The sequence below is a fragment of the Hippopotamus amphibius genome, chromosome 6, assembly GCF_030028045.1.
Source record: "Hippopotamus amphibius kiboko isolate mHipAmp2 chromosome 6, mHipAmp2.hap2, whole genome shotgun sequence".
Taxonomy (NCBI): domain Eukaryota; kingdom Metazoa; phylum Chordata; class Mammalia; order Artiodactyla; family Hippopotamidae; genus Hippopotamus; species Hippopotamus amphibius.
This window is the reverse complement of record NC_080191.1, coordinates 76,276,744-76,290,438: the sequence shown is the minus strand read 5'-3', so window position 1 is coordinate 76,290,438 and position 13,695 is coordinate 76,276,744. Positions and strand designations below refer to the sequence as shown.

At 40.8% G+C, this 13,695-nt stretch overlaps 1 protein-coding gene across 5 annotated transcripts in view; it reads left to right on the top strand.

Annotated features, from left to right (window-relative positions):
- Positions 1-13,695, top strand: part of MDN1 (midasin AAA ATPase 1) — a 149,131-nt gene that overhangs the window by 26,289 nt on the left and 109,147 nt on the right. For all 5 annotated transcript variants that reach the window (XR_009054222.1, XR_009054223.1, XM_057737965.1 and 2 more), the window contains 6 exons: positions 1,114-1,228; positions 5,695-5,888; positions 6,821-6,902; positions 10,392-10,487; positions 11,959-12,071; positions 13,269-13,417. Coding sequence is in view for 3 of the 5 variants with exons in the window: in XM_057737965.1 (XP_057593948.1) it covers positions 1,114-1,228; positions 5,695-5,888; positions 6,821-6,902; positions 10,392-10,487; positions 11,959-12,071; positions 13,269-13,417 (749 nt within the window). In the remaining 2 variants the exon portion in view is untranslated. The remainder of the gene's footprint in view (positions 1-1,113; positions 1,229-5,694; positions 5,889-6,820; positions 6,903-10,391; positions 10,488-11,958; positions 12,072-13,268; positions 13,418-13,695) is intronic.

Here is a 13,695-nt window from a genome sequence, read left to right as displayed (position 1 = left end):
TGTACAGCTGAGTGTAGGTTACAGAGGTTAGGTGAAGTGACTGAAGACCTGCCACATGGCAAGTGCCCAGCCGTGGTGGCGGTGGTGATGAGCCACGTAGCCTCAAGCATTTAAAAAAATTAATTGAATATAAGCATCAACAAAGGAGTAAAACCTAAGGCAACTTAGTGTATGTCCCTATCTACATTTTGAAATGGTGTGAAGGCAGTGGTTTATTTCCTACTACTTGTCTATAGCTGTACAGCTTCTCTAAGGTCTTAAAATGCCCAAGAGTGAAAATAGTGCCACGTTATATTTATTGATTATATTAGTGTTTACTGTGCCTCTGTGAGCATTCACTCCCAGATGGAATGCAGAGCTAACCTAACAGTTCCAAGGAAGACCTTGCTAGGCCCTGTTAGTTTTAATAGACCTTGATTTTATTCACAGTGATGGTGCAGTTCTTTCCTGCGAGGTGCATTTCCCAGAAAGTCCTGGGACATCATAGAAGTATGTCACACGGACTTGAATTCAGTTCTTGGCTTTGCCATTTGTAGGCATAGTTGTGTGAGCAAGGGATATTACTCTCCTCTTTCTTATTATGGTTCTTCCTTGCGGCTAGAAGAAAAGAAGGGCATCATCCTTCCAATAAAATGTTGTGAGGATTAGATTAAATGGCTTAGGTGTAAGCCCATGGCTTGCCCAGAGTATGTGTTTAAGGAATATTCCTTCTCTTCTGGGCATATATAGTTTTAGGTACTGTAGCTTTTGGTGATAAGCAGTTAACTTATTTTTAGTACTGTCAATCTTGGATTATGCTTTCTTTTCTCTGAAGTTATGTCTTAAGGAAAAGAAACATGTTGTTGAGATCAAAATGCCTAACAGGATCATTTGCAGTGATCTGAAAATAACGTGGTGAAAGCCCTGTGCCTCCCCTAGGAAAACAGTCAAACCCAGTTAGTGGCAGCCTTTCATTGACATCCTCCCTGAAGCCCAGTGTAGTGGTATCTGGCACCAGAAGGAACTGAGCTTTATCCAGATGTGAGATAATGTCTAGGAAGCGATAACCAGGGGCATAATTCAAGATTAAAATCGGGAGTTTTGTGTGACTCTGTTTTTCATTTTGAAATACAGGCTCTTGAGCTGTGGAGGAAATTGGTATCGACCACTGAATAGTCATGCTACTCTGCTAGACAAATACTGGACCAAAATTCGCCTGGATAACATGGATAAAACAGAACTGAATGAGGTATGGGGTTATTTGAAAGTGTCAGTGCTTTTCTTTTTGGCTTTTCATCTTTAAAAGTTTCAGATTTACATGTAAACAGAGGAAATAGCCCAATGAGTTACCAAAATAAATTTAACGGTGAATGTGCTGGTATTTTACTGTATCCATCTAGTACTTTTTATTTGCTAATATGTTTGAAAGCAAACCTCATAGCATTTCACCCTTAAATACTTTCATGCACCTCTAAGGGCATTTCCATATATAACCACAATGTCATTATTATACCTAATAAAATAAATAGTAATTCCTCAGTAGCACTTAATTCTAAGACCAAACTTAAGTTTCCGCAGTTGTCCCCAGAGGATCTTTTTTATACTAAGTTGATTTGTAACTAGTATCTTTCATATTTAACAGCTTCATGTACATTTTGATCTGGATAGTAATGAAAATTGAGATGACTTGTTTGAAAGGTTTTGTGCGTTGATTCACTGGGTCTCATGTCTGGTCCTCCTCGATCACTAAGAGGCATGCCTCACTTCATGCCGCCAGCCTCCCGCCTCCCTTTGTGTTTACTTCCTCACGTGGGAAGCTTCCCGTCTCCCAGTGCTTCATCTTGGAGAGTAGCAAATAAAGCACTGTCAATGATCATTCAGTCATGGCAGGGATGTTTTCCTCTTTCTTGGTGTAAGTTTTTAGATAAATAAATGGCAACAGACAACCTTTTCAATTATTTTATCTAGCATTTAGGTGTTTATTAGCAGAGGGGTTTTCAGGGTTCACAGACTGCTGGATAAACCTTGATTGTGTAATCTCTAAGAAGCCTTGCCTTGATTTTATAACTACAGCCTGTTTTACACTTGTGAGTTTCTTATCTCAGTCTAGTTTCCAGTTATGCATCTGTGTCCTCTATGTCTTTCTTTCCTCCTCTCGCCGCCCTAACTGTAAGCCTCTCCAGTAACTTACGTGGCTTTGGTGTCCCCAGCATCCACTCTGTGCCTGGCACTTGGTAAACATTTGTTGTATTGCTCTGTCCTAATGCCCCTCTTTTGCTGTTGTAGACCTTTATTTATTTATTTGTTTGTTTGTTTTTTAATAAATTTATTTATATGTTGGCTGCTTTGTGTCTTTGTTGCTGCACACGGGCTTTCTCTAGTTGCTGCGAGTAGGGGTTACTCTAGTTACGGTACGCAGGCTTCTTATTGTGGTGACTTCTCTTGTTGCAGAGCACAGGCTCTAGGTGTGAGGGCTTCAGTAGTTGCGGCGCGTGGGCTCAGTATTTGTGGCTCCAGAGCACAGGCTTGGTAGTTGTGGTTCACGGACTTAGTTGCTCTGCAGCATGTGGGATCCTCTCAGACCAGGGCTCGAACATGTGTCCCCTGTGTTGGCAGGTGGATTTTTAACCACTGCCCCAGCAGGGAAGTCCTGTTGTAGACCCTTAAGTGTTTTGTTTTCAGACTTAAATTGCGAGTCTGTCCTTGAGAGGGCTGAAGTTCACATTTAGGTGTGATTTGCTGGGGATTGGGAGGATGAGAAGAACATTTGACAGCCACTCTGTTCTTACTGTATTCTGTACTTGAAGGATAAGCCAGAACTTCTCTTTCCATTCCTGTCTTGATCAGCAGTGTATCACTCTGCTCACAGAAGGTGTGACAGGAGCACACACCTTCTCACATAAATGATGTAGATCATATTTAGGTAGCTGACTTTGAGAAGCTCACTTGTTATTTTTAAGCTTCTGGACTTACTAATAAATCCTAATAGCACTCTCCTAAATAAATGCCTGGTAGCTAAAAATGCTGTGTGTGTTGCTTAGGAACCTATGCTGACCTCCTGGGGAACACAAGGAACTGCATTTCTGTCGCTGCCAACCCCAGCCGTCTTGTGCTTAGAAAGGCTGGCTTTGACTTCTTCTTTTTTTTTTTGTAAAGAACTTTTATTGAGATACAGTTAACAGACAATAAACTGCATATATTTAGAGTGTACAATTTGCTATTTTTTTTCGTATTAGTAATGTATATATGGCAATCCCAGTCTCCCAGTTAATTCCCCCCCAACCCTCCCTCCTTTCCCCACTTGGTGTCCATATGTCTGGCTTTGACTTCTTGCTAAAGTATCAAATTATACTTCAAAAAACGAGCTCTTTATGTGATGCTAGTTTTATACCTAGTAAGTGCCAGGAACTCACCCCTGGTGGTTTCTCACACCTTGTCTCCCCCATACACCTTGAACGTACACCTGATGCCTTCTGTGCAGGTACCAGAGATGGCTTGCTTTCTCTGCCGCATTACCCCCTCACAGTCATTGCTGACCTCTGCCTGGTGCATCTCCTGCTCCGTGAAAGCTTCCTTAGTCTCTCCCAGGCAGGGCCAACCGTGTTGTCCTTTGTGCTGCAGGCTTGCTTCTGCTTGTGTGTCTATTTCTTATACTAGGAGGAGTTTCTTGAGGGTGGGCTCCATTCCTTATTTTGTTTCCCTGTGCCTGATACAAAGTAGCTACTTAAAAAATGCTTATTAAAGGAATGAATCTCCAAAATACATATCAAATTGATAACCGTATCATGTTAGATTAGTTTATTATGTGATGTTGTGTTTAAATTTTGACATTTATGGTAATGACAAGGGATTTTATGGCTAAGGTAGAAAATGACTAATTGGTTGGTACATCTCTATTCAGAACTCTTTTTCCAAATAACTGAGCCCTTACCAAATGTGAAACAAAATTTTTTTCAAGTAAAAGCTTTTTTTTTCACCTTGATCATAAATATACATGCTCATATGATGGAATTACTATTCAGCAATAAAATAGAATGAACTACTGATACAGTAATGTCTAGATGAATTTCAAAAACATTATGAGTAAGAGAAACCGAACTACACACTACATCCTGTATGATTTCGTGTATGTGACAGCTTTGAAAGCAAAGCTGTAGAGATCTGAGTCAGGTTCAGGATTTCAGGGACAGGGGTCAGTACAGAAGGGGCACAGGGAACGTTTTGTCTTAGGGGTGATGGAACATAAGTCTGTATTTTGTTTATGGTGGCCAAGGTCCATAAATATATTGGCAATTTTGAAAATGTACCCTCTGTACAGAAAAAATGTATATTCTGTATTTGAAAGATCCACGTGTGTATCCATTAAGTTGAATTGGTTTATTTTATTATTCTCTTTTTATGTCCTTTTTAATACATCTGAAATAAATCTTTTTAATAATATTTGTTGTAAAATCCTCCAGTTTAAAAAAAAAAGTATGAAGAAATAAAAATCTGTGAGATCTACCACTTGAGATGACACTGTTGAAGGATTTTTTGTTTATCTTTGTAAATATGTGGACCTTACATCTTTAATATATATAAAATATGTGGATATTTCATATATGAATTGGAATCATGATGTACTTCTTCTCAAGATAATTTAAATGTGGTAGGTGGTAATATTTCTAATATATACATGATAATTTTCTTTCTTTTCAAGTAGACTTGATTTAACAACACTATATCGTAAAACCTTGAACCAGTATTATCGGCATCAAGTATTATAGTGCACAAAATTCTCAGTAGTTATTTTTATCTTATTTTTTTAGGCATGCCAGGTCTTAGTTGCGGCATGCATGTGGGATCTAGTTCCCTGATGAGGGATTGAACCCAGGCCCCCTGCACTGCGAGGGCAGAGTCTTAACTACTGGACCACCAGGGAAGTCCCCCTCAGTAGTTATTGAAGTGAATAGGACTAGATCTTTTAAATTCTGTTGTCTTTCTGTTTTTGTTTTTAAATGGGTCTCTTTTTTTAATTATCTTTTGTTTATTTTTTAAGATATGTATTTATTTGGCTGCACTGGGTCTTAGTTGTGGCACACAGGATCTTTGATGTGGTATTTGGGATCTTTTAGTTGTGGCATGTGGAATATTCTAGTTGTGGCATGCAGGATCTAGTCCCCTGATCAGGAGCGCTGAGTCTTAACCACTGGACCACCAGGGAAAGTCTCTGTTGTCTGCTTTTTAAAGATCAACTGCTTTTTATCAGGACTTAACAATAACTCTTTTTTATTGTGATCTGCTTTAAAAAAAACTTAGGTTTTCTTTTCCCAATTACTGCTTCTTATTTGCTTTTGGCTGAGAAATGACTTTACGACTGGACTAGAATTGTGTTTAAAAAATTAGAGTACATGGTACTTGAAGGATCCTTCAGTGAGTAAACGCCTGGGGCTTGGATGCCTGTGTTGCTTGAGACCCCTTTCCCATCTAGTTTCTGTACCCTAGGCTATGTAGTGAGGTTGCCAGATAACTGAGTTCTGGGGAGGGAAAAGTCATGGTCTTTGAGGGGCTGGAGGTGTGGGTGAGGGTGGAAGTTCTTATACTGGGGGAAGATGACAGATTCTATAGAGAAATTCAAGTTTGGTTGTCTAGTGTCAGCAGCAGTTTACGTGCGCTTTTAAAAATCACTATGTTTGCTGCTAAATTTTCTTTGCTTTTTTTTTCTCCCTCTGTCAGGTTCTTCAAAATAGATATCCCAGCTTAGCAGCAGCAGCTGATCACCTGCTTGACATTTACATCCAGCTTACTGGAGAGAAACATCAGCCCCTGAGTGATGGTTCTGCTGGAGGGGAACAGGCACCCGAGGAAGTTTCAGAAGCCAGACGAGAAAACAAAAGACTAAACCTTGAGGGAAGAGAGTTGTCTCTAAGGTACTGGGCTAAACACTTTTGAGCTGGTGTTTTAAAAACTGCTCCCTTCTAAAGTTCATACCCACTAGAACTGAATGGTTGCAAGAAATCAGGTTTTGAAATCAGGCCTGTGGGCTGCTTCATAGTGTTCAGTCCCTTTTTGAGATCCGTAGTTACTGAATGGGAAGGCTTATGAAGGTGACATTCTGTTAGCTTTAAAAGTTAACATATTTTCCTTCTTTCAGTTTTATTGCGATATAACTGACATATAGCACTGTATGCGTTTATGGCGTATAGCATAATGATTTGACTTACATACGTCATGAAATGATTACTACATCCATCATCTCAGATACAAAATGAAAAAATAGTAAGAAGATTTTTTTTTTCTTGTGATGAGAACTTTTAACTTTTTACATAAAACATACAGCAGTGTTAATTATACTTAACATGTTGTATATTACATACCTAGGAGTTATTTATCTTATAACTAGAAGTTTCACGAATGAATAACTATAAATGCCAAAGTTGGAAATAGTTACTGACACGGTTCTTTCACTGGGTGTCCTTTTGTGACGCTTAGGGTCTTAAGTAAGACTCTTGGGTTCGGCTGTAGAGTTCTGTGCCTTCGCACTTCATTCTCAGTGGTTACCTTGCCCTGTGAGAAGCGAGAATTAGGAATGGCACCGCCCCTGAGTGTGCTCTGAGAGGTTGCTGCTCCCTGTCTCCTGCTGCCTTGTCTGGCATGGATGAGGGAGGAATGAGTCACTTCCTGGCGGGGGTAGGGATTGGGGTCACTCGTTCTTTCCCCTGACACTGTTTATCTTCAGCTGCCAGAAAGCAGGAGAGTCTTCGTTGTCAGATGTTCCCACATCTAAACTCTGATGTCTTTGATGTCTTTGGCCAATGGTCTTTTATTTCTTGTCCCCCCACCCCCCTTTCTTTTGTTAAAGGGATCTACTGAATTGGTGTAATAGGATTGCCCACAGCTTTGACAGTCTGTCTTCATCAGCATCATTAAATATTTTTCAAGAGGTAAGATATAGTCTTCCTGCTTGTTTTCTCTGTGCTCTGTAAGGCTGTTGATTGCCACTGTTATTTTCTGTCTCTTGACTGCTATCAAAGGGTTGTTCTTTTGTGTAGGTACTGTTTATTATCTGTGCTCGTTAAAACTGAACTAATGTTGCCTTAAAACTAATTGGGCATAATAAGTGTTTTGTGGTTTTTGAAACAGGTTACTACTAATTTCAAGTAAGTATAGTTTGAAATAGAGTAAAACAGATACTAAAATTAAGGTAAAGTGAAAAGAAAATCTCCTGGGTGATAATAATGTTGTAAAATATAAAGTGTTCCTAAGATGTTTAGTATTTATTTCTGTATGTAATCTTTTAGTCTATTTGATAGATTTGTATTTGTCTAATCCCACTTCTTGCCTCAGTAGGGCCTTTTTTACTTTCATGCAGAGAAATTTATGTGGGGTTTATAAAGTCTATCCTTGTATGCTGGGCTTGGGGACAAAATGCATTGTGTGGGAGGGAAGCCCTATTGAATTACAGCTCTGTCCTATTCAGTAAGAACAGAGAGAGATTTATTCCCGCTGAAGAATTAGAAGTGGTACTGCCTGAAGATCTTTGGGCTCTTGGAACATTGACCCATTTTGACTCTAAAGTGTTCTGGTTTCTGTCAGCTAGAATTGAAGAGAGAGTAGTGACCCATTTGGGTTAGCAGTTTCTCTCTGTCTTTGAGAGAGTTACTTTGAGTAGAACGAGCTCTTCATTTGGAGCACACACTCAAGCTGGCTGAATCATGAAGTGCTGTGTGCCAGTCCTTTAATCTCCTCTCCAGTGAAATTTCCTTCCCATTCTACATTTCTCATCTTTCCACAGATAACCTTGTTTAGTACTTTTAAAATAAAACTGACATGGAGAGGGTTTCTCTTATCTTCTTTAGTCTCTATTTTAAATTAAAATTTTAAGGTAAAAAAAAAAATTGTGTATTTATTTGGCTGCACTGGGTCTTAGCTGCGGCATGTGGGATCTAGTTCCTTGACCAGGGATTGAACCCAGGCCCCCTACACTGGGAACGTGGAGTCTTAACCACTGGACCACCAGGGAATTCCCAGTCTCTGTTTTAGAATATCATAGTGTATGTGTGTTTATGTGATTTACATCCCATAAAAATCCACTGTTTTAAAGTGTACAGTTCAGTGTTTACAGAATTATTCAGTCCTCACCACTAATTCTGGAACATTTTCATCACCGCAAAAAGAAACCATGTAGCCATTAACCATCATACCTATTTCCCCCCTCTCTGCAGCCCCTGGCAAACACTAATTTACCTCCTGTCTATAGATTTGCTTATTCTGGACATTTCATGTAAGTGGAATCATATATAATTTGATAGTATCTTCTTTCACCCAGCGTGTTCTCTTGGTTAATCCATGTTGTAGCAGGAGTCAGGACTGCATTCTTTTTGTGGCTGAATAACATTTCACTTTATGGGTACACCACATTTTCCTTATCCGCTCATTCGTGATGGATGTTTGGGTTGTTGCACCCGTTGTCAGTAATGCTGCTGTGAACATTTGTGTATAAGTATTTTATTAATACGTAAGCAAGATATACATATTGTTAAAAATGGGAAAATATAGGAAAGCAAAATGATAAAATACTCTCCCATGCAGAGATTCCTCAGTACTGTTAATACCTTTTGTGTATCTCCTTCCACATCTTTTTCTATGCATATGGGATTAAGAACTCTTTTACTATATCAGGGCTTCCCTCCTGTCCTGTGCCAACACCCTCCCCCCAGCCAACCTTGAAGAGCTCAGGCTAGTTGTTTTACAGAATGTTCCACCTTCTGGCTCTATGTGGTTGCTTCTTAACTGCTTTCACACCAACTAGTGTCCTACAATTCAGGTCAGTTCTGATACTGGCTACCTGGTAGTGTAGACCCCACAAATTCAAGGGCTCAGTCCTCCACAAGACTGCCCCACTTTAGACTCCAGCCGTGCGTCTTGGAGGCCCACCCACACTTATGACCTATCAGCTGTAGATTCAGGGGTTCCCTCAACCTCCTCAGGTACAGGAATCTCACAGAACTCATTGGAACCTCTATACTCTTTCAGGGGGTATTGAAAGTCAGCAGCTGCAGCAGCACATCATTTAATCCTTGTAGAGGTAGATGGCAAGTGCCAATTTGTAGTTGACATACCGTACAGGTTACAGTTTTATTGTAAAAAAAACGTAACTCAGGAACAGTCAAATGGGAGAGACACTTAGGGCACTTTCAGGGGTCTGAGCACAGGCACCCCAGTGGAGGCAGAGTGTCCTGCTTTCCTGGTACATCACTTTGTCCCCCAAACAGATGCTCTCCAGGCTTTGGATGTCCAGTGTTTTACTAGGGTCTTACCCTGTCATTGGCTATTCTGTTGAACTCAGTCTCCAGCCCCTCCTCCCTCTCCAGAGGTTGAAGACAGAGCTGAAAGTTTCAATCCCCCATCAGTGCTTGGTCTTTCTGGCCTGGCCAGTTCCTCTCTTAAACTATCTAAGGGCCCATCAAGAGTTACCTTGCTTTGCTTACTAAACCCAGTAAGGCCCATAAGGGCGTAGTGAATAACAAAAGACACTCCTTACTCCTGGTAATTCTAAGAATTTTTGTAGGGCTTCCTAGGTGGCGCAGTGGTTGAGAGTCTGCCTGCCAATGCAGAGGTCACAGGTTTGATCCCAGCTCCAGGAAGATCCCACATGCTGCGGAGCAGCTAAGCCCGTGTGCCCAAAAAAAAAAAAAAAAAAAGATAAGAATTTTTGTAAGGAATTAGGGACAAAGGCCAGATCCGTTCTTTTTAAAATGGCTGTGTGAAATGTGTTGGTCTGTTTCACTTGGTGGCAGCAGAGCCAGGTGTATTCTTTGCTTTGCCACACTCCTGTCCTTTCCCTTGTCACGGTACCTCTTGTCTTTCCTGTAGATTTGACGTATTCAGATTCAGCTTTTGGGGTTTAGAATCCATTTGATACTGTATCTTTCATTACAGCAGAAGACATGTGTCTTGTTGTCCCATCAGTAGTTGCTAAGGTTAAGTGCTGGGTTAGGGTGATGACAGTGTGCTCCCTTTATTGTGCACCAGGAGTTTCCCCTTATAGCTAGGAAGTACTCTTTTGGTGTTATCTCCACTGTCTGAGAGTCATTTTCCCCGATGGAACCATATACCCAAGGGTTAATGCCAATTGCTATTTTTGCCTGAATTTTGGATTTGCAAACTGAGGGGCTTGTGTGTGTGTGTGTTTTCCTAATTGACCAGTATTTTGATAGTAAAGCCTTTACACTTTTTGGCGTCCTGTCTCTGTTATAGTTAAGGTCCTTGAGTTTAGGGTTTGTACTTTATTTGTACTCTCCTTAGTTTTTCTTGCAGAGAGGTTCCTGCTGGATTTTATGTTCCTCCCTTTTGTGGCCTGCATAGCGATGCTCTGTTATTAATGCATTATTTTAAAAATCAGTTGGCATTTACCTTGTTTATTTTAATAGGCTCTGGACTGTTTCACAGCAATGTTTTCTAAGCAGACGAGCAAACTGAAAATGGCAGAAGTCATTGGAAGCAAATTGAACATTTCCAAGAAAAAGGTATGTAGTGCTGTTTTTATTTCCCTCTTGAAACTGGGATACTTAGCTTACTTGCTGGTCTCTGGTCCTTACCTGGAATAACTTTTGCAAAAAATGACCTCCTCTGTCACAGTGGGTAGTTTCATTGCTGCCTCTCATGGGCATAAAGCTCTCACTGTCTCCTGGATGAGTGTAGTTCTCCATGGGTTCCACGTTCTTACAGTGAGCTGCCTTGCATCCTTTGTCACATGCATGCCTTATTTTTCGGTGTTTAATGGGCATGTTATTCTGTAGGTTGTGGACTCAAGACTGGAACCATGTCTTAGTAACACCTTTGTCTGCAGTTTTATTGCACAATTGGATTTTTTCAAACTTTTTATAGTTAACATGTTCAAAGAGCAAAAAAGTTGAGAATTGTCAGCGAACACCTTTATACTCACTACTTTGGTTCATCGCTGATACTGTTAATATTTTGCCCTTCCTGTTTTTTTTTTTTTGGCACACGGGCTTAGTTGCTCCGAGGCATGTGGGATCTTCCTGGAGCAGGGATCGAACCCGTGTCCCCCGCATTGGCAGGCGGATTCTCAACCACTGCGCCACCTAGGAAGCCCGCCCTTCCTGTTTTATATCAAAATGCACTATGTATTTCTGGAGAAGAGAGCCTTTCAGCAGTGGTGTTGGTAGCTGGAGAAATGTCTGGGGCCCATCTTTAGGTAGATACCTGGCGTTCTCGAATGATGACTCAAAAAAAACCGTAGTCAGGATCTGAGATGGTTAGAGGTGTTCCTTAGGTGTATGAAACTGTTGGGATGGTTTTGGTTACAGGTAACAGCACCTATTAAAAGGGGCTTAAACAAGTATACTAATTATAGTAGGCAAGAGAAATGAGACTGCTGCGACTGGCTTAGGTTGATCAGCATTCAGCCCCTTTGGTTGAAGAGGGCTTGCGGGGTTCACCTTCCCTGAGTAGTTTGCCCCTCTCACTCCTGCCCCAAACCCTGAGCAAAATCTGGGTTCTTTGGATTAGTGATGAGGATAGGGCTGGTGGGTAGATGTCCTGGGCCTCTGTCACAGATTCGCTTTCTACTTTGGCTGTCATCAGATGTATCCTGGTTTGTTCAAGTCACTGTCTCCTGCATTATGTTAGAAATTTAAAGCAGAGGAAAGCCTAGCTGAAGAAAGATTACTTTGATTTTTTAAAAATATCTTATAGGAGTAAAGCTTTGTCTTCACTGTGTTCACTTTAGATAGATAGAGGCTTATTTGAATAAATAAAATGTATTTTTACAGGGAAATGTTCATGATCCGTTTTTTAAAAACATTAGAAATTTGGAGAATTTTTAAAAATGTAATTAAAAGTTAACTTGCCTATCTGGAAGCAGAAAGTGTTTCTTAGTAGAGGGTATGTTAGAGGAGCACAGTAAGCCTTGCTGATGAGACGTGTGAAGAGTATGTGGAATTTTACTTGGGTAAAATCTTTCCCCTCCCATAGGCTGAATTCTTCTGTCAACTTTATAAACCAGAAATTGTGATCAATGAGCTAGATGTGCAAGTGGGTCGAGTGCGGCTTCTACGGAAACAAAGTGAGGCTGTCCACATACGGAGGTAATAAACAGGCTTCCAAACTGATCTGAGCACTGTGGGGTCATTGGGAACTTGACAGAAGGAACGTCTGGTCCAGCCCCTTATCTTTGAGTAAAACACGTCTGAACTGTGCTCGCTGCCGTGTGCTAGACAGTAAGGAGCAGTGATTTCCCAAAATGTGTTCTCTGAAACTAGGTGTTAGTAGGTGAAGGAGGCGATGAGGGCAGTTAGAGACTCGGGACTAGGAAAGAGGTAGCTTTGATGTTAGTCACTGTAGTCTATTTTAGTGAAGTAAGCATCACCTAGAAGTCAGGCTGGTCCTAACATTAGTCTGTTAATCCCTTGAAGGCTGGAATTGTGTAAGTTTCTGAGACCTAGATACCATTTATTAAATATTTGCTGTGTGCCTAATGTTGTGCTGAGTGCCTTTTTGTATATGTTTTCTCACATAGTGGTTATAGTAACCCCATGAATGAACGTGTGTTAGTGTCCTCGGGCTGTCATAACAAATTACCATAAACCTGATGGCCTAAACAGCAGACATTTCTTCCCAGTTCTGGAGGCTAGAAGGCTGAAATCAAGATGTTGGCAAGGCCATACTCCCTCTGAAGGCTCTTGCCTCTCCCTCGCTTCTGCTGGCTGCCAGCAGTCTTTGATATTCCTTGCCTTGTAGCTGCATCACTCCAATCTCATATAGTCTTCTTCCCTGTGTGTATTTCTTTGTCTCTCTAAATTTCTCTTTCTTTATAAGGACACCAGCCATTGGAGTTAAGACTGACTCTTAAATACAGTATGGTCTGGTTTTATACCTGTAAAGATCTTTTTCCAAATAAAGTCACATTCACAGGTTCCGGGTGGACATGAATTTTGGGGTAAGATTATACAACCCATTGCGACTAGTAACTATTATTATCTAGATTTTACAAGTTAGGAAACCGAGGTTAAGAGAGGTTAAGTAATTTGCCCAAGATGACATAGATAGTACAGATGTTTATCTTGTTTTGACTTTCCAGAGCCTAGTGAAGTACCAGGTATGTAAATGCTCCATGTCTGTAGAATGAATAAACTCTGCAATTCATATGTTGTAGTAAGAACACCTGTTATAGCATGAAGACAGTCAACTCTGAGTTGTCGTCTTGTTTGTTGTGTCTGGAAAATCTGATTCCTCAAAGTAGCACTAAGAGAAGCTTGCAGCCTGTTTCTCCAACTTTCTCCCAGGGAGAAGCTCACCTTTGCTGCTACGAGGCCATCCTCTGTTCTTATTGAACAGCTCGCAGTGTGTGTGAGCAAAGGGGAGCCCGTGTTGCTGGTGGGAGAGACTGGGACCGGCAAAACCTCCACTGTCCAATACCTGGCTCACATTACAGGTAATGTAATCCCTAGAGGGGAAGGACTCTGCCCCCAGACAACAGACATTTGACACTGACTGTCTTTTTTTTTTTTTTTTTTTTACAATTTTTATTTCAATCTTTATTAGTCTGCTGGGGCTGCCATAACAAAATGAATGGCTTAAACCACAGAAATTTATTTCTTAAAGCTCTAGAGATGGGGTAGTCCAAGATGAAGGTACCAGCCAATTTGGTTCATGGTGAGAGCTTCTTTTCTAGCTTGCAGATGGCTGCCTTCTCCCTGTGTCCTCACATGG